The sequence below is a fragment of the Budorcas taxicolor genome, chromosome 8, assembly GCF_023091745.1.
Source record: "Budorcas taxicolor isolate Tak-1 chromosome 8, Takin1.1, whole genome shotgun sequence".
Lineage (NCBI taxonomy): Eukaryota > Metazoa > Chordata > Mammalia > Artiodactyla > Bovidae > Budorcas > Budorcas taxicolor.
In genome coordinates, this window is record NC_068917.1 from 48,361,643 (window position 1) to 48,380,142 (window position 18,500).

The 18,500-nt window shown below is 41.4% G+C and overlaps 1 protein-coding gene across 5 annotated transcripts in view; it reads left to right on the forward strand.

The window, feature by feature from the left end:
• Nucleotides 1-18,500, forward strand: part of TJP2 (tight junction protein 2) — a 96,446-nt gene that overhangs the window by 45,243 nt on the left and 32,703 nt on the right. For 4 of the 5 annotated variants that reach the window (XM_052645363.1, XM_052645362.1, XM_052645365.1 and 1 more), the window contains exons 2-5: nt 12,472-12,525; nt 15,014-15,138; nt 15,786-15,888; nt 17,282-17,843. In XM_052645363.1, coding sequence (XP_052501323.1) covers nt 12,481-12,525; nt 15,014-15,138; nt 15,786-15,888; nt 17,282-17,843 — 835 coding nt within the window. In that variant the 5' untranslated portion in view covers nt 12,472-12,480. Of the gene's footprint in view, nt 1-11,791; nt 11,889-12,471; nt 12,526-15,013; nt 15,139-15,785; nt 15,889-17,281; nt 17,844-18,500 lie in introns of those variants that run through there. The other variant, XM_052645364.1, reaches the window with a different exon arrangement.

Below are 18,500 nucleotides of genomic sequence, written 5' to 3' on the forward strand. Positions count from 1 at the left end.
AATGCACCTCTAGGCGAACCGTTGTCCTCTCTCTGTTCTTCATTATGTACTTAAATATGCGCTGAAAGTTTACCTTAGGTAAATAATAGGTGACGGGTTAAAATAAGAACAACAAAACCCTCATAACTCCGGTCGGTACCCATCAGCAGTAGGTCTGGAATCTAATCCTGTGAATTGTTGAGCTATCAAGAATCCCTCTTTAAACTGCTATGTGTAGGTTTTTTCTCTCACCCTGGTCACACTCAGCTGTGTCCATTGTGAGTTGTGTGCTGTGAGCACACTGTGTACACTAGTTGTCACTGTTCCCCGTCAGCGTGCACCTTTGTAAGTTGTGAAGGGAGGGTAAAGAGCTGGTGGTGATCTTGTTATCATAGAATCAACTATGAGAGACTTAAAAAAAAAAAAAGAATTACATAAGGGTTTGTTTAACTCACTGCTGACTTGGTTACTGCTACTGGAAGGGTTTAGCTTTGAAGAGACACAGGCAGGTGCCTGGAAGCCAAAATCTTGGTTTACAATTTTTAAAAACTACTCATTTTAGGAAGAGCAAGAGTGAAGCTCATTTTCAAACTTTTCTGGGGAAAAGGAGTTTCTATAGGTTGTGGGCATCTGTGAAAAACTGTACAGAGTGCTATGAGCGAGGTACCTGCTGGGTGTTGATAGCTTCCTTCTGTTCCAGTTCTCACACTCATCTTGTCTCCTATTTCTGGGGTGGGTGTGTGTTTTAGGACTCCCGAGCTGTAGATTAAGTTGCTTAACACCTCTGTTCCATGCTGAGAGTGTAGCATCCTGTGCTTACTTCGCAGCCGCACTGAGTGCCTGTCCACATTGTCTTGGACACACCTTACAGGTTATCCCTCCTGCTCTGCCTGTGGTCCCCTCCCCAGGATATCCACCCACCCACAAGTTAGTCATCTTTCAGCTCAGGGGTACACAGCCGTCCCCCCTGGACCTCTCATCCCCGTTTCATGGCATGCACCCATGCCATCAGTTCCACATTGTATATACCTGCCATTATCTCAGAGATCACCCTGTTGCAGCCCCATGTGGCCTTTTTTTTCATGATTATAAGCTTGTTTTTCACCTCATGGCCTTTGCATCTACTGTTCCCTCTACTTGGAGAGGGGTCCAGGTTTTCTTATGATTCCTTCTTTCCAGAGTCACATCCCATGGCAGTTACTACTACTGGAGGTTATATGTTTACTTGTCTATTGTCTGTTTTCTCTGTTAAAATCCTCCCTGTGTGGGGAGAACTGATTCGTGTACCCCCAGCGGTGTCTGACGTGTCCTAGGTTCCTGAGGAATATTTGTTGAGTTTATGAGCCTTGTCTATCCATCTACGGTTGTAGTTGGACTGCATCGGGATTGTTTACATGTCCTGGTTCCCCCCTGGACTGTCACTGCCTGAGGGTAACGATGTAGGATAATTTTTTTTTTTATCCACAGGGTGGGTGCTAATTGCTCAGTAGATGTTTCTCAAATATGTGACTATGGAAGTTAGGGATCTTGGGAAAGGTAAAGCCCTAAACTCTTGATCTTCTCGTGGAGGCAGCTGTCCACCACCAGGTGTCCTTTTGATGCCACTGATAGAACAACTGCTCATCAGGACAGCCTGCAGTGGTTCAGATGGCCTTTTCACTAGTGGCCCTCTGCCTTTCTCTTTCAGGGTCTCTGCCCTCTGCTGCTCTTTGGGTCCTGCACAATCCAATGCACATGTGTTCAGTCGTGTTTGATTCTTTGCGACCCCATAGACTGTAGCCCGCCAGGCTCCTCTGTCCCTGGGATTTCCTAGGCAAGAATACCAGAGTGGGTTGCTATTTCCTTCTCTAGAGGAAATCTTCCCAACCCATGGATCCAACCCACAACTCCTGCATTGGCAGGCAGATTGGTTACCACTGAACCACTTTGTAAATCCTGCACCACTGACCCCACCGCCAATTGTATTCATTCTTCAGACCTCATCTCAGTGGCCTTGTTCATGGGAAATAGCCCCTATTCCCCAATCATCCAATGAGATCAGGTGCTAGCTCCTGTCAGACTTCCTGAAGACAGCGCTATATGTGGTTTGATCCTCATTTGAACGTCAGTATCTGGCACGTTGTGCTTGGTAAACGTTTGTTAAATGAGTGAGTAAAGAATTAGTGTGAAAGTATATACACTACTATATGTAAAATAGATAGCCAGTGGAAAATTGGTATAATACTCAAGGAGTTCAAACTGGTGCTCTGTGACAACCTAGAGGGGTAGAATGGGGTGAGAGGTGGGAGGGAGGTTCAAGAGGGAGGGGACATATGTATGCCTATGGCTGATTCATGCTGAGGTATGGCAGAAACCAACACAATATTGTAAAGCAATTATCCTTCAATTCAAAATAGATTAAAAAAAAGAATTAGTATATTTACATACCCGTGTTCATAGCAGCAGTATTCACAATCCAAGAGGTAATAGTAACCCAAGTGTCCATTGATGATGAATAAATAAAATATGGCATACCACATACAATGGAATATTAGCCTTAAAAAGGAAGGAAAATCTGGCACATGTAGCAAGGATTAACCTTAAGGACATTATGCTAAATGAAATAACCCAGAACCAAAAAAGCCGAATACTATATGATTCCACTTGCATGAGATATTCGAAATAGTTACATTCATGGAAACAGAAAGAATAGTGATTGTGAGGGGCTGAGAGGAGGAGGAATGAGGAGTTGTTGAAAGGGTCTAGAGTTTCAGTTTTGCAAGATGAGAAAGTATTGGAGATTGGCTGCATAACAATGTCAACAGACCTAACACTGCTGTACTGAACACTTAGAAATCGTTAAGATGGTACATGTTATGTTCTGCAGTCTTTCTTTTGTTGTTGTCTTGCTAAGCTGTGTCTGTGTTGTTTTGCTGCAGTCATCTCTGACTCTCTGTGACCCTATGGACTGTAGCCCTCCAGGCTCCTCTGTCCATGGGATTCTCCAGGCAAGAATACTGGAGTGGGGATCTTTCCAACCCAGGGATCGAACCCACATCTCTTATGTCTCCTGCAGATTTAAAAAAAAGAGTGAGTGATGGCAGAAACTGTAAGTTTTGGAAATCATTGAAGAAAAATCTGGAATTATTAACTTGTAGAATGCCAGTGACTTCTAGGTAGTGTTCATGCATTTAAGGGAAAGAAGTATTTATTTCCTCATCAGGGCAGCAGGAGTGTTTTCCTGAGGATGGTCACAGGAAAGGAGCAAGCTGCTTTGTGCCCTCCATCCATGCTCCTCTGTGCCCGGGGCCTGGGCTGAGCCTGGCTGGTGTGGGGCACCTGCACACCCAGGGTCGAGTCCTGGGCATCCGCTCAGCTCCCAAGGTCCCGCTTCAGTAGGGCTCCTTTGTCTTCCATGCCCTCTCAGTGTAAGATTTGAAACAAACTTTCATTCATTTCTGATCCCGTTTTGCTGGCCCAGCACTTAACGGAGTCAAGGGAAGGCCATGAACACTTTTGAGAGCTTTGCGCTTTGTAGGGAGAGGTTGCTGCGTTCCAGGCTGACACTGGCCCTCTGAGGTGTAGGTATGTTTTCCTCATTTAGTATAGGAGATGGTTTATGCCAGGCCCCACAGCTCAGTGACAGGACAGAGATGGCCCCCAGATCGTCCTTGCCTCTGCGTCAAGTTGCTCCTTTTGTGGTGTGCATCTCGTGGTCTACATTTAATTCACATCTCAACCTCAACCTCTGGAGAAGGAAATGGCAACCCACTCCAGTATTCTTGCCTGGAAAATCCCATGGACAGAGGAGCCTGGTGGGCTACATAGGGTTAGGGTTAGGGTTACAGTCCATGGGGTCACAAAGCGTTAGACACGACTGAGCACACAACCTCAAACAATGTAGAGGGCATGCTCCTCCCTTGCAGCCTGTCTGGCCCATTGGTGTAAAATACAATATACGGTGACAAGGACCACCACTCCCCAAGACCATGCTTCAAAATCCCAACCCGGCTTCCAAACCCCCAGCATCCCATACAGGCTTTCTTAGATGTTCAAAAACCCCAAATGTGCTTTTCCACCCCAACCCTCTGCAAGTGGTGAAGACAAAGAAATGGAGAGCAGGGCCCTTTGTTATTCTTTTATCTGTGAAGTTTACAGAAAGGGGCGAGAGAGGAGGAGGCTCTGCTGAGTGAGCACTCTGCCCCCGCTATGGCCCTGACTGTACCCACTGCCCGAGTGTACACTTAGTTATCTCCAAGGATGAGCAGCTTCGTATCTTCAAGCCTTTTACTTTTCTAGGTGATAACAGCAATTCCAGGCACCTGAAACTTTACCCGTTGCTGTTCAGCCAGCTTATGCTTTTCGTGTATGTGTGTGTACGGGGGTGAAGGGGGGCATCTATGTAAATAAATACTTCTCTAAGTGTTCCTTTCTACAATATTGCTCTAGAATGTCCTCCTTAACTTAAAAATTTCTGCTCAGATACTGAATCATTTTACATGTCTAAAAGGAATATTTACTCTTAATTCTCTAGTTCCCTGGCATGGGAGAGAGGGAGGGAAAGCAGCAGAGTGGTGCAAATCCAGAATGCTTTCTTTTTCCTCATAAGTAGTGCTTTTCAGAGCGTTCGGTGTCCCGCTGTATGGATGTGTCACTGTGTGAGATGACAACAGGATTTGCTGGGAATGTGGGCCACTATTGTATCTGCCTTACGTAACCACATGGAGTGGTGGCAATGGGCGAGCAGCCTGGGATGTAGGCAGTGCTTTGGCTAGTCACCCTCCAGAGGCCATGAAGACCGCGCAGTTCCTCCAGAGGATGTGGGTCCAGGCTGTTAAAAAGTTGGGGAGATTGAAAGGCCATGTGAGTCTCTCCGCAAGCTCTCCTTTCCCCCTTTTCTTCCCCAACCTTTCTTTGTGGGAAATTGGGAGGGGGAGCCTTCTCACAGTGATTCCTTTCTCCTCTGATTTATTTGTGCTTCTGGCAGCCCTCAGGAACAAACTGTGAGATGCAGATTGTAGTCATTGGTGGGTTTAAAAAATACTTGTCTTATATTAGGCAGACTTATGTGAAACTGATAGCCTCTTAATGGGATTTATGAATCAAAGGCTGCTGTTTCCCCTGTGTTGGCAATCTGCAAGCACGGTGTTGCTTTCTGGGGAAGATGTTTGTTTGTATTTGGGTAATTGTAATTTCTTATTTTGGGTAAAAAGCTTTCTGCTTCCTTATCCAGCAGAAATCTATATTTTTCTTCTTACTATTATTTGTTAGTATTCTTTTTATCTTGGTTTCTAAATGATAGAAAAAAGTTTTTCCCTTGTTCTTTTTTTCCCCCAATGGATTGAACATGGAGTGCACTATAACATGTATAAGTGTTTACTTCTATGATGGGATTTTTATCAAACATGTCCCTTATGGGCAGATATTGATTCATCTCTGGCTCTGACTTTCCATCGCTGAAAACCAACAGTTTGTAGATAAAAAGCTTAAAAATTTCCTGTTGGGAGAGTCAAGGCAGTGAAGACTTTTAGTAACTGCCTCCTAGTTGGTTTTTATCACATTTCGATATTCTTTATGTAAAATATGGAATTTACCTGTTTGGCCAAGATTTTTCAAAGGAAAGAAACTTTAACAACTAGAGAGTATTTTTAGAGACAAATCAAATAACTATTTGTCCCTTTTTCATTCTTCATGTATATACGTTACTGCCAACACAAAGCTTTTTATTTACAGTTTTTAAAAATGGCCCCCTTTTATCTTTCTGTGTTGTCTAGGAATGAGTCATTACAATTTCGTGGGGGTGGTTATTCACCTTACGTATAGAAAAAGTGAAAGTGATGTGGGGGAGAGCACTGGAGATCCTCCTGCTGCCGGAATGTTGTCTCTTGGGTTGAAAAGGAGTCTCGGCTTCTTCTGCAGCCTTCTGCTCCTTCGGAGCCAGCCTGCTTCTGCACCTTGCCTGCCTTCATGCACTTCTCAAATTACTGCTCCCATCCCCTCCTTGCCCCCTGGCAGTCTGAATGATTGCACTTTTGCTCCTTGGCTTTGCCGTCTGTTCTGCATTAACAAATATTGGTATGAGGTCCTTGGGCTAGGAATCATTGGGTACCCTTTGGTGTTTACTCATGAGCCCACCTTTCCTTCCCCCCCACCTTGTTTTTTAACTTACAGAGTGTTTGGTATATAAGAGAATTATGTATCTAAATCATAAAGTGTAATTATAAAATATACTTGTGAGCCCGTCACAATACCCATGGACCCTCACTAGGGTGGACCCAAGGTCCTTTCTCACTCATCTACTTCATCCTGGGTCACACACACACACAAACACCTCTAAACAAAAGTGTGCAGTGCAGTGGTGTCCCGTATATTCACATTTCCATCTTTGAATTATGTAAAAATGATAGCTCTCTATATAAACCCTTGCAGGATGTTTTTCACTCCGTGTTATGTTTGAGACACTCCTGTGTTGTGGGTGTGTGGCTCTAGTTTTCATTGCAGTATAGCATTGCATTTTAATAACATATCACAATTTGTTCGTCTGTTCTGCCCTTGATAGATCTTTCAGGTTGTCTCAGTTTGGGCTGTTGAAATATTCCTGCTGTGAATACTTTGTGGATCTGTGCGCACATACTGGCACATTTCTCTTGGGCCTCTGACCAGCAGAGAAATCATTGCATCGTGAATACGAGTCCCTTTACCCTGCCTGATAAATATATATGTACTTTTCCTATGGTCTTGCATGTGAAGCTTTCCGAAGGCTAAGCAGGGTAAATATTGATGGCAATTCTCGGATCTCTGCACAGCCCAGCACAGGTTGGGTGGGGCCCATTGGCCCAGTTTGAAAGGCGTGGTCTCAGCTGTTGCCTAAGCTGATACATGACTGCAGGCTGTCCCTGGGGATGTATCGGGAGCTGATTTTCTGTGATTGTGTAGGGTGCTCTGTGTTTCTAGAAAGATAGTTATACAGATGAGGCAGAGAAGACAGTCAGTGATTTGCTGTTTTGGGCACACCCATGGTTGAGTGACTGAATAAGTGAAGGAATGAAAGAATGAAGGGTTTTCTGTGAGACTTTTGTAAAAAGTCACAGCTTTGTGGGTTGTATGCAACATGGTTTATTTTTAATGCTCAAGAGAGCTATTAAAATTTATTTCACTCTAATTTCTTTACCTTTAAAATTAAGATTTGAAATTTATCACTTAGTATATTCTCTTAAAATTTAAGTAGTTAATGGGTTATGTCACAGCCCATTAACTCTAGGTAGGAAAAGGTTGCTTATAATCTGAGCAGTTTCATAACAAGTTGATGAAGTCTGGCACTTGGCAAGGTCTGATTGATTTAAAAATTTCATTCATTCCTGTGATTGGCACAGTAGTGGTAAGGGATTAATCCTTTCTCTGACAAATTGAATTTAAATTACTCCTGCAGGCAGCACAGGAATACTTAAAGGCAATTTAATCTTATTAAGAAAGAATAGTGAATTACAAAAGCCAGGTTCATACTAGGAGAATGTTTTGAAAATAAAATTTTGAAGTAATGTATTTATTTTGCTAACTGATAAAAAATTTAAAACTGTTAATAGAGAGTTTTCTGTTTTTATTTTTGACATATATTCTAAAAGCAATGTGCTCATAAAAATATTCTCTAAACCCTCACAACTCCTGGAGAAATTTAACATTTATTGGTATTTACTCTTCCAGTCCTTTCCCTGCATGCTTACAAAAATAAATAAGTCAGAGAAATAAGAAACAGGAACAAACAATGATGTTTTGCACCTTGATTCTTTTTCCTTTAATTGACATTTAAGTGTGTGTGTATAAAACCAGTCTCCTATTGTTGAGCATTTAATTATTAAAAACTATGAACAGCTGTATATGTACATAAATTTATATGTATATCTTTGTGCACTTGTACAAGTATTTCTGTAGAATAAATTACTAGAACTGGAACTGATTGATCAAGTGGTATGTAGATTTTACGTTTTGAAATACATAAGGCATTTGCCTTCTGGAAGATGTATGCCCATTTATATCCCCACTGCTTCCCAAGAACAGGCTGGCCTAGAAACATAAAACTAATTCTCTTTCTAATTGAAAATATGGTCATCATGATGAAAAAAACTTTAGAAGTGGACAGAAGTTAAATGATTGTTTCAGTGCCTGTGTGTTTCACTGTGAGTTGATTTATTTAACCTAAAGATCACTGTCCTTTTGGGATTATGCTCTCCATCTACCCCATAGCATTGCCCAGTCCTCGGAGTCGTTGTCATGGTACTGCTTCTTTCCTGATGGCTTTTAAACACATTTTTGGGGTAGGGTACTGAATGATGTTTTTTCTTAATACATGAGAGTATAGCTATACTCAGAGAGGATTTGGCAACTGTATTTATTTTACCGCAACTTTCAGAGTAATTCACTGTTGAAATCTGTCAGCTTTAAAGTAAAGTGCAGAGAAGAAACTTGGAAAACATACATGCTAGTAAGATTACTTCCAGGTCATGGTGAGTTGGTTGTATTGAAGCCACGTTGAAAACAGGTGTCGAGATGTTAGGAAGTGTTCTGTGAAAATGGAAAGGGACGATCGGTTCTGATCAGCTGGATTTCTGCTTATTATTTCCCTTTAAGAAGAAGCACTTAAAAAAAAATAATAGGAAACTTCATTAAAATCTTGGGAAAGCTGTGTTATACTGGCACAAATTGGAAAATGCTGTTATAGACAACAAAAATCCAGAGAGAAGTGGCCATAAACTATTTCTCTCTGGAACACCAGACCATAGGCACCTGAGTTTCCAGCTAACCACCTCAAGCGTGATACGGAAAGAGCAGAGAGCCACTGAATGGAGTAGAAATTTACTTTAAAGGAAAACTTGTATGTAATAGAAATCGGTGCCTTCGTCATATTAATTGGGTGATGAATGAATAATATATCCGTTAATTTATGGAAAAGAAAACATTTTTGAGTGCCTACTCTGTGTGCCAGACACTGTTCTAGAAGATATGAGACAAAAGTGAGTAGAAAAAAGTCACTTGAAAATCCGTTTTCTTTTTTTTAAATTGAAGAACAGTGATCATGGTGAATAAACTTAAACAGTGGGAGAGATTTACATATTTTAGACAGTTACCTCTTTTGAATGCTTACATATTTCACTGTGTTGCCATGCCTTCATTTAGCCTAAGCATCACCCCTTTTTGGACACTAATGCACCTCCACCCCGAAAGCACTCAGTCCCTGGTGTGCTGGTAACACAGAAACTAATTCTCACCTTTTCCAGGCACCATTTTTTGAGTTCTTTCTAACCCTAGAGACAATCTAAGTTCTATTTTTAAATCTCTTTCTGAGAATTCTGATCCCTTGGAGCCAGATGGTATTAACCAGGGAAATGTCCCCACAGTGAGTACATAGAGGGAGGAGGGAACTAAAGGATTATAAACTCCTCTCGATTTGAGTAATCAGTGACAGCCACTCAAGAGTAGTCTTGCTCATCTTCTGTACAAACAAAATTGCCTTTTTCTAACCCCATTCTACCAAAAGAAAGAAATTATCTGCTCTAATTTATCAGTTGTTAGCCTTTTGTGCTAAGTGGCATCTTCCCCCGACCAAGCCCGAGTTTAACTGGGTAAAACGGGATGACAGTATCTGGACATGTTTTGATTCTCTTCTCTCTGTCTTATTAGTAGCAGTGCGGGAATTGGCAAATTTGAGTTTAAAAAATTTTTACTGTAAAATAGCTAGAGAGTTTTTCTTAAATTATTTGTAAATAAGTACGGTAAAGCTTTTTATTCATATAATTAAATTTCTTTAAGTCCTTATGTTTTAGATATTGTCTATTAAAAAACATGTAACTAGATCTTGTTTTTAATCCATTTTGACCATCTGTCTATTGGGATAACTCTACATTCATTTCTACAATCATAGTTTATGTTTTGTACTAATATTTGCCCTCCTTTTACTAAATGTCCCATTTTGTCTCTTCTGCCTTCTTTTGGATTGACTTTTGTTTTCATTTTATTTTTCCCTTTGCTATTTGGAAGTTATATATTCTAATTATTCCTATGGAGGTTATACCAGAAAATTTAATATGTGGATTTTACTCAGTGAAGTTCAAAATTAATCAACAGTTTAATTCTGCTCTTGAATGCAATATTTAGAATAATTAAATCATGTTACACACTTCTAGATTTACATACTGTGTTGCCTGGTTGTGTGTCTGTGTGTGTGTGTGTGTGCGCGCACGTGCGTGTGCATGCGCACACGCACTCAGTTGTTTCCTACCTTTTGAGACTCCATGGACTGTAGCCAGCCGTGCTTCTCTGTCCATGGAATTTTCTAGGTGAGAATACTGGAGTGGGTTGCTATGCCCTCCTCCAGGGGATCTTCCTGACCCATGGATTGAACCCATATCTCCTGCATCTCCTACTTTGGCAGGTGGATTCTTTACCACTGAGCCACTTGGGAAGCTCACAGAATTTTAGTTCTGTCTTAGTTAACTGTCAAAAATTACACATTTATTATAGTTGCATATAGCCAATATACTTCCAGATGTACATCCCTTCTTGTCTTTTATTCTTTTTTCTGGGATTATTTCCCTTTCTTAAATTTGTCCTTTGAAAGTTCTTTTACTGCTTGTCTAGGGTAATAATCTGTCTCAATTTTGTTTTTTAAAAAATGTCTGTCCCCCAAATCAACAGATACTAGTTTAAATATGTAGTTCTACTAAGTTCAGGCTTTCATTATTGCTGTTTCAAAGTCAAATGTTATTCTGATTGCTCTTTTGTACTCTTTTCTGCTTAGCTGCTCTCAAGTCTCTGTATCTTTTTCTGTAGTAAGATTACCATGTTTTTCAAAGTGATTTTTTAATTTGGTTTTTTAATTTACCCTGTTTGTGATGTATCAGTCTTGAACCTGAAGAATCATCAGGTCTTGTTGTTTTGGAGTATTGCGTCTGTCTCACTTTCTTAACTTCTTCTGGAAATCTAAATAGACACATTGTAAGACTATCTCACTTTCAATTTCTTTCAACTGTTTCACTTTTTTAATGATTTGTGCTGCACTGGGTAATTTATTCACATCTTTCTTCCAATTCATTATTATCTTTTAACTTTCTGTGGTATGTGGTTCAATCCATTTTTAAACTTAATTTTATTATCGTATTTTTTTATTTCTAAAAAAAGTTTAGATTTGCCTGATCATTTTTGATGCTGTTCTTTGAGTACACTTTGAATTCCCCCTTTTTAATTTCTTATGAAAAACACATGAGACATATTATACTTTTCTTTTGGTCTGTGATTGATTTTTTCCAAAATCCACAGACTTTGATTCTGCAGTTTATTTCTCTTAACTCTCACTAATGATGACCTGTTTTGTGTTCGTGTTTAAACTGTGAACTCGTGTTCCACAGATACTTGTCTGCAGGATTCTCTGAAGCCTGCTTTTTAGTGTGTTCCTGGGTAATTTTAGTGTGTTCCTGGAGTATTTCATTCACTCCATGTACCTGGGTGGTGGTGCCAGTGTAGAACCACTTTGGGTATGAGTGTTTCAGTAGGGGAGGGTGTCGTCACATCTATAACATGAATTTCAGTCTCAAGCCTGAGTGAGTACAGGTCTCTCAATACAGGAATTATCCAGGGAGATATTTTTAGTTATTTCCACTCTGCCCAGAGCCAAGAATGAGACAGGCAGCTGTGCCTGCTGTCTCCATCTGCCTCGCATGCTTTTCCCCTTTATACATCCACTCTGATCTGATCTCCACCCTGTTTACATCTACAGTTTTCTCTCTTTCCAGCCTCCTGTTGAAATGCCTGCTGCAGTGCTGCCTTATCTCTCTGGCTTTGAGCTTTCTTGGCATTTTTTGACTTTAAGGATTTCCCCTCAAAGCCAGCATGCATTTAATGGATTATTACGATTATGAAATGATACCCACTGTTTTCAGGTTTGTCTAGACATCTATTTTAGAATATTGTCAGAAATTGACACCTAGGGGTATGTTTATGCTGGCATTATCATCTTTTATACCCATAATGTTGATGGGGAAAAGGCCAAGGAGTCCCACAGACCTTGATAACAAATAGTATCAAGTTTGGCACTCTGTTGATAAAAGCCAAGGATTCCCTTAGACTTAAAAATGCATAAACTTGCCTAGGAAGTTGATTTTGACAGGAGGAATGGGAATTTTTTTTTTAATTGAAATGTATCCATTTCCGACTCTAGATAAGCACTTTTATCATGACCGTGTTTTGGAGTGGTGATAAGAAAAAAGCTTAACACTTAATATTTCTCCCTTTTTAGGGTGTATCTCTCAGTATGTATTTCACTAATTTTCCTTGTATTGTTAAGACTGCCATTTCATTGAAGGAAAGTGTGTTTGGAAATAAGTAGTATAATGTTCCCACTCTTTTTGATGTGTGGAATGTGTGAGCTGGACTTTCTATGGAGACATTTTGAATTACAATTTTATTTCTATCATTGAAATGCTTGTGGTTTTAATCAAATTGGTTTTGATTCTTTTAAAACAGGCTCCAGGCATGGAAGAACTAATATGGGAACAGTACACCGTGACCCTACAGAAGGTGAGTGTTTCGTATGTCATATCTGCTACAATCTGTTCTTGTATTTACAGATCATGAATCTTTTTTTAATTGAAGTATAGTTGATTGACTGTGTTTCAGGTATACAGCACATACAGATACACATACACACTTTTTCAGATTCTTTTCCATTATAGGTTATTAAAAGATACTGAATACAGTTTTCTGTGCTCTATAGCAGGACCCTGTTGTTTACTTTATGTATAGTTGTGCGTATCTGTTCATCTCAGATTCCTAATTTATTCCCCCTTCCTTTTCCCCTTTGGTAACCGTAAGTTTGTTTTCTATGTCTCTGTTTCTGTTTTGTAGGTTCATTTGCATTAATATCTTTTCTTGGATTCCACATACGAGTGGACATATGATGACTATTATTCCATTTATAGATACCATAACAGATCATGGATCTTATTTATTTGTACACAGACACAATTACTGCATTAACAAGGATTTGTATGTTCTATTTTTTGGCTAAGATCTGTATAATATAGAAGAATCACAGAGATTCATTAATGTATTCACGTGTCTTCAGATAGAATGTTTTACAGGAAAAAGAGGAAAGAAAGGGAGGAATGGAAATAATCTGTTCTGTTTAATGTTAAGGCAGCTTCTACAATATCTGTAATTTTAAGTATAGCATTTATAACATCATTTCCTCACTGAGTTTTAAGTCCAAACAGGACTTTAAAACATTGGTTTAGCACTTGGGAGACATGGGTTGTATTCCTTGTCCCACTCCTGATTGTATTAATGGGGCTAAGTTAATCAGATTTTTAATGATGCCCCCTCACCCTCCCCCCCAGCACACAATGGGATTGAAAGTAGAAGTAAGATCATAAAGTAAGATCATAAAATACGTAAATGTATTTTACTGAATTTTTAAAGTTATGTCACAGGTATTACCCCTCTTGGTTAAATTAGATAATACGAAGAACTTCTAGAACTTGGAGTCCAGTACATGTTAATAATTGCTAGCTCTATTCCTTTTTATTCTGACAGCAAAGTTCGAGGTAGGCATGATAGGTGTTAGCCCCACGCAAGACAAGTACAGCCATTAAGAACTTGTAAGTGATTTGTGTGTGGCTAAATGAACTAAACACACACTCGTGATTCCAAAGTCTTACTCATCAAGCTGCCTTGGTCAGCCTCATGATTTTCTTGGGCCATGTATGGGTCTTTTTCCACTCTGAGTCCTTCCAGTCTCTGTCACTGTGTAGGTGGAGTCTGAGTTCCTCAAAGGGAGAGGTTTCCTTTGCCCATCACAGCTGTGAACTTTAGACCATGACTTCAGTGGAAACTGGTTTCTGAATAAATACGTATGGAATCAATTCAGATAGAAAAACACAGATGGATGCTCAGGTGCTGAAACTTCTGGAGCGGTAATCATGATTTCCTGAGTTGAGGGGCTTCCCCCTTTAGGTCTTATTTTTCACCTCTTGTCATTTTCTGGGGCTTCCATTCTGACTGTTTTCTCTGCCCTTTCGCCGTATACCATTTGAATTTAAACCACAAATTGGCAGAGGTGAGGAGCTGGTGCAGAGGATGGAGCTCTCTTTGTGTGGAAACTGGTATCAGGTCCTGCCAAACTCAAAGCCGTGGGGCTAATGGACAGCAGCCCAGCTTGTTCTGTGTTTCTGTTTGCTGTCAACTGGCATAGTGGGCCCCACATGGGAACTTTTTTTTGGGTGAAGGTTTCTTTTATTCTCTGAATAGCTTTTTATATAATCAAACCCTTATTTAGCCTTATAGCCACATATATCCCTGGATGTGAATATAGTCCACATATATATGTCACCTGGGTGAAATCCAGGAGCTTAGCTTTTCTGAACACTGAAATGAATTAAGATTATTTGGGTTCACCCTTATACATTTCTAGATTAATCTTCAATCTCATTCATCTCTATTTCCATCCTAAATGCATATAGAAAAGAATTTAATACTTTGCTGTCTCATAAGATGTCAAAAATAAGTTCGTCTTCAGATTTTGTCTTTAAAATCCATATACTTCTTCTTCACTGTATATTAAACGAGACCATTAGCTCCTCTAACTTGTAAGTTAAAGGTATTCTTTAAAAATACGGTTTTCGCACAGATTCAGTTGTGACAAGCCTTTCCAGCTCAGGCCTGGATATGAGAACAGATGTGATTGGTGATTCCAATAGCACATTCTTATTTGGACAGAAGATGTAATTTCCATCCCCTGCCAGCTTCTAGTGATAACTCCAGTCTGTGCTATTAATCTTGTCCGCTTTCACAAGGCTGTTCCTTTTAGATAAGGTGTTTCCCTTTATAAACCTGTCGGCTAACCATGATGATGCCGTGTTCCGTTTCTCACTTGTTTCTCTAAGCCTTCTGTTTCTGAACTGTCTCTGGTTATTGGTTTGACCTTTATTTTATTGATTACTGGTGATAAATCCTGAAAGCCACTTATAGAGGATTTTATTTTAATTTTTATCTTAACTTCAATGACCAGGATTCCAAGAGAGGATTTGGAATTGCAGTATCCGGAGGCAGAGACAACCCCCACTTTGAAAATGGGGAAACATCTATCGTCATTTCTGACGTGCTCCCGGGTGGGCCCGCCGACGGGCTGCTTCAGTGAGTGTCCTTCTTCCTGCTCCCAATCCCTGCCAGTCCACTGGACAGGGGGCTTTTGGTGGTGTGCACTTTTAAAATTAAAAAAAGAAAGGAACATATATATATGTTAGTTTTCTTTCATACAGAGAGCATGGTTGAAATTTTACATCATTTTTGGGATGAGATAAAATTAAGAGTTAGGGTTCTGTGACCTCAAAATTTCTTTAAGAAGCTGAGGCAACCTCTTGACTTCATCCCCTCCAAAACACAAGTGACTGTCAGCCTCCTTTGGGGTCATCTGTAGATTTGCTAGAGCATACCATGTACTGTGTTCCACCAAACACCGTGGGTAAGGAGGGCCTGATGTACGAGTTCCCTCTGTGCTCAGACCTTAGTGCCATCCAGCGACTCGGAGGGACCCATGGGTTTGGGTCCTTCTCCACAGATGGTTTCCAGGAGACACTGTCCAAAGCGCTCTGAGAGTCTCCTGGGTTCTTTCCTCTGAAGAGCTCAGACCGAGTTGACAGATTAAACCTCAGGAGTCATTAGACACTGAGCCTTTAATAAAAATTTTGGGTCAATCTTTTGCTTTTATTTGTTCCTAAATAAATGATTCATAGGGGCAAGCTGGGGGTTTTTCATATCCCATTTTTCTGTTTTGTTTGCAGAGAGAATGACAGGGTGGTCATGGTTAATGGCACCCCCATGGAAGACGTGCTCCATTCATTTGCTGTTCAGCAGCTGAGGAAAAGTGGGAAGATCGCTGCCATTGTATGTCCTGGGTTTGTTTTCAGCTTGACTCCGTAGAGCTTTGTTTTTTGCCCAGAGGAAAATTACTACTTACTCTTTAGCACTTGACAGAATTGCACAATCTAGGGACCACTCCCTCTGTATCCTCAGTATGTTGGGAGGGTGATGCTAACTAAGGTTGATGTAAAGATCCCTTCTTGCCTTCTCATCCTTCTCCTAACTTAAGACCAGTGCCTCTCTTGCCTGAATGAATTTGCCTGAAGAGCCAGGTTAGATAATTATTCTCTAAGAGATTTAGCTAGATTGCAAACAATGGTAAAACTGCATTAATTTAGAAACTAAATTATGAGCTCATAAACTCATTTGTAACAGGTCTCACAGGATCACGATCTTTCTTCATAAACTTGCATTTCTTTGGAGATAACTGGCAGTCTGTGCCATTCACTCATTTATCGGCTCACTCAGTCATTCAGCAAACATTGGTTGAAAATCCGCTTGGCCCTGGAACGGGTCTGAGCTGTAAGGAGTGTTCACTCCAGCAGGGCAATTGGAACATGGTGTGTTAGGGACAGTGCTGGGGGATACAAGGGGTGTGTGGTATTTGATGTTTTTTTTTCCAGCTTTATATGGTAAAAATTTTCAAACAAAAAGGGAAGTTCAAAGATTAGTATAACCAACACATATCTTCTATAGTGTTAATATTCTGCTGTATTCACTTAATTTTTCTCTGTATGTGTATATAAAGACATTTTTAGTCAACCATTTGAGGGGAAGGGGCAAGACACGGCAGTTCAACCCTTCTTACTTCTGAAATCTCCTAAATAAGGACATTCATCTACATAACTATACTACTGATAATCCTATTTAAGAAAAGTAATAATAACTTCACCGAGTCATTTAGTACATAGTCCATGTCCTAAGGTGACTTTGATAGACTGTTTTTGTTCTCCATCCAGGAGCCAGTCAAAATTCGTGAGTCACACTTGGTCCTTATCTCATCAGTCCTTTTGAATCTAGAAGGATGCCTCTTTGCCCTCCTCTCTCCTCCTACATGCCACCCCCCCCCCCCACTTTGAATGACATGATTTATGGATGAACCTAGGCACTCCTATACAGAATGTCTCACTTTCCACATTTTCATTTTTGTAACTTCTTAATTTAAAGCCTCTTGGTGCTTTTCACACTTTTGAGTAGAAGCAGATTTTTGGAGCAACTGTGCTCCATTTTATACTCATTGTCTTACTTTCTTCTTAACACTCTGAGGTATTTATCCTTCTTGTTTTAAAGATGAGGATCCTGAGGCTTAGCCTGGGTAGGAACGCACAGTTATGCTGGAAAGGAAACCTGGGCTCTTAACCACTGTATTCTCTCTGCTTGGTTGGGATTGTCTTGTGTCTCCACTGTTTGGTGACAGGTGGTCAAGAGGCCCCGGAAGGTCCAGCTGGCCCCGCTGCGGGACAGTCCTCCTGTCCACGAAGATGACCGGGCTTTCGAGGTGATGGACGAGTTTGATGGCAGAAGCGCCCGCAGCGGCTACAGCGAGAGGAGCCGGCCCAGCAGCCGCGGAGGGCGCAGCCGCAGCTGGGAGGAGAGCCCTGAGAGGGGCCGTTCCCACGACCGGGCGCGCAGCCGGGATCGGGGCCGGAGCCTGGAGCGGGGCCTGGACCACGACGACGACTATGGGCGAGCCCGGGAGCGCAGCCGTGGCCGCAGCCTTGAGCGGGGCCTGGATCACGATGATTACAGGCGAGCCCGGGAGAGCAGCCGCAGCCGGAACATTGACGCGGTCTACGATCGCGCCTACACCCCCGAAGGGGAGTATGGCCACAGGGCCCAGCCTGATGGCCGGTATGGGGCGTCCCAGAGCCGCAGCCGTGAGCACCTCCACTCCCGCAGCCCCAGCCCGGAGCCCCGGGGGCGGCCGGACTCGGACAAGCCCATCGGGGTCCTTCTGATGAAAAGCAAAGCAAATGAAGGTAGGCATGCGTGATGAAGAAAAGCACTGTAACACTAGCTAACTCTTCCGTGGTACCTGCTTTGTTCCACACACTGACCTAAATGCTTCGCATAGATTAGCTCATTTCATCCTCACCACCACCTCCTGTGGGTATTATTCATATTTTTATTTTATAGACAAGGAAACTTGAGGTGCAGAAAAGTCCGTTGACTTGCACAGAGTTGTATCATCAATGGAAGAGCGAGGTGGCAGAAATTTGGCTTTAAATGGATAGGCCAGTGATTCTCAAAGCCGCATAAGTATCACCTGGACTCTTGTTAGAAAGGCAGATTCTTAGGCCCCAGCCCAGCCCCCCCTGAATCAGAGGCACTTGGGTGGCCCCTTGTGTTAAGCTTTCCTGGTGAACCCAGAGCAGCTTAAACTAATGAAACCACAGTAGAGGATGCTACTCCAGCCAGTCTTGATTGAGTTTTTGCTCAATGCCAGGGCCTCTGTGGAATAAATATTTTCTTCTTTAATCCTCACTAGAAGCCTGCGTGGTGGGTAGGACACTTCGCTCCTCTTTTACAGGTGGGGATAGATTTATGGTATGTGAGGAGAGATTTATGGTGTGTCCACGGATGAGGTGGGCTCTGTCCTGCACTGCTGATCCATGTCATGTGCCTGGAGCATTTGC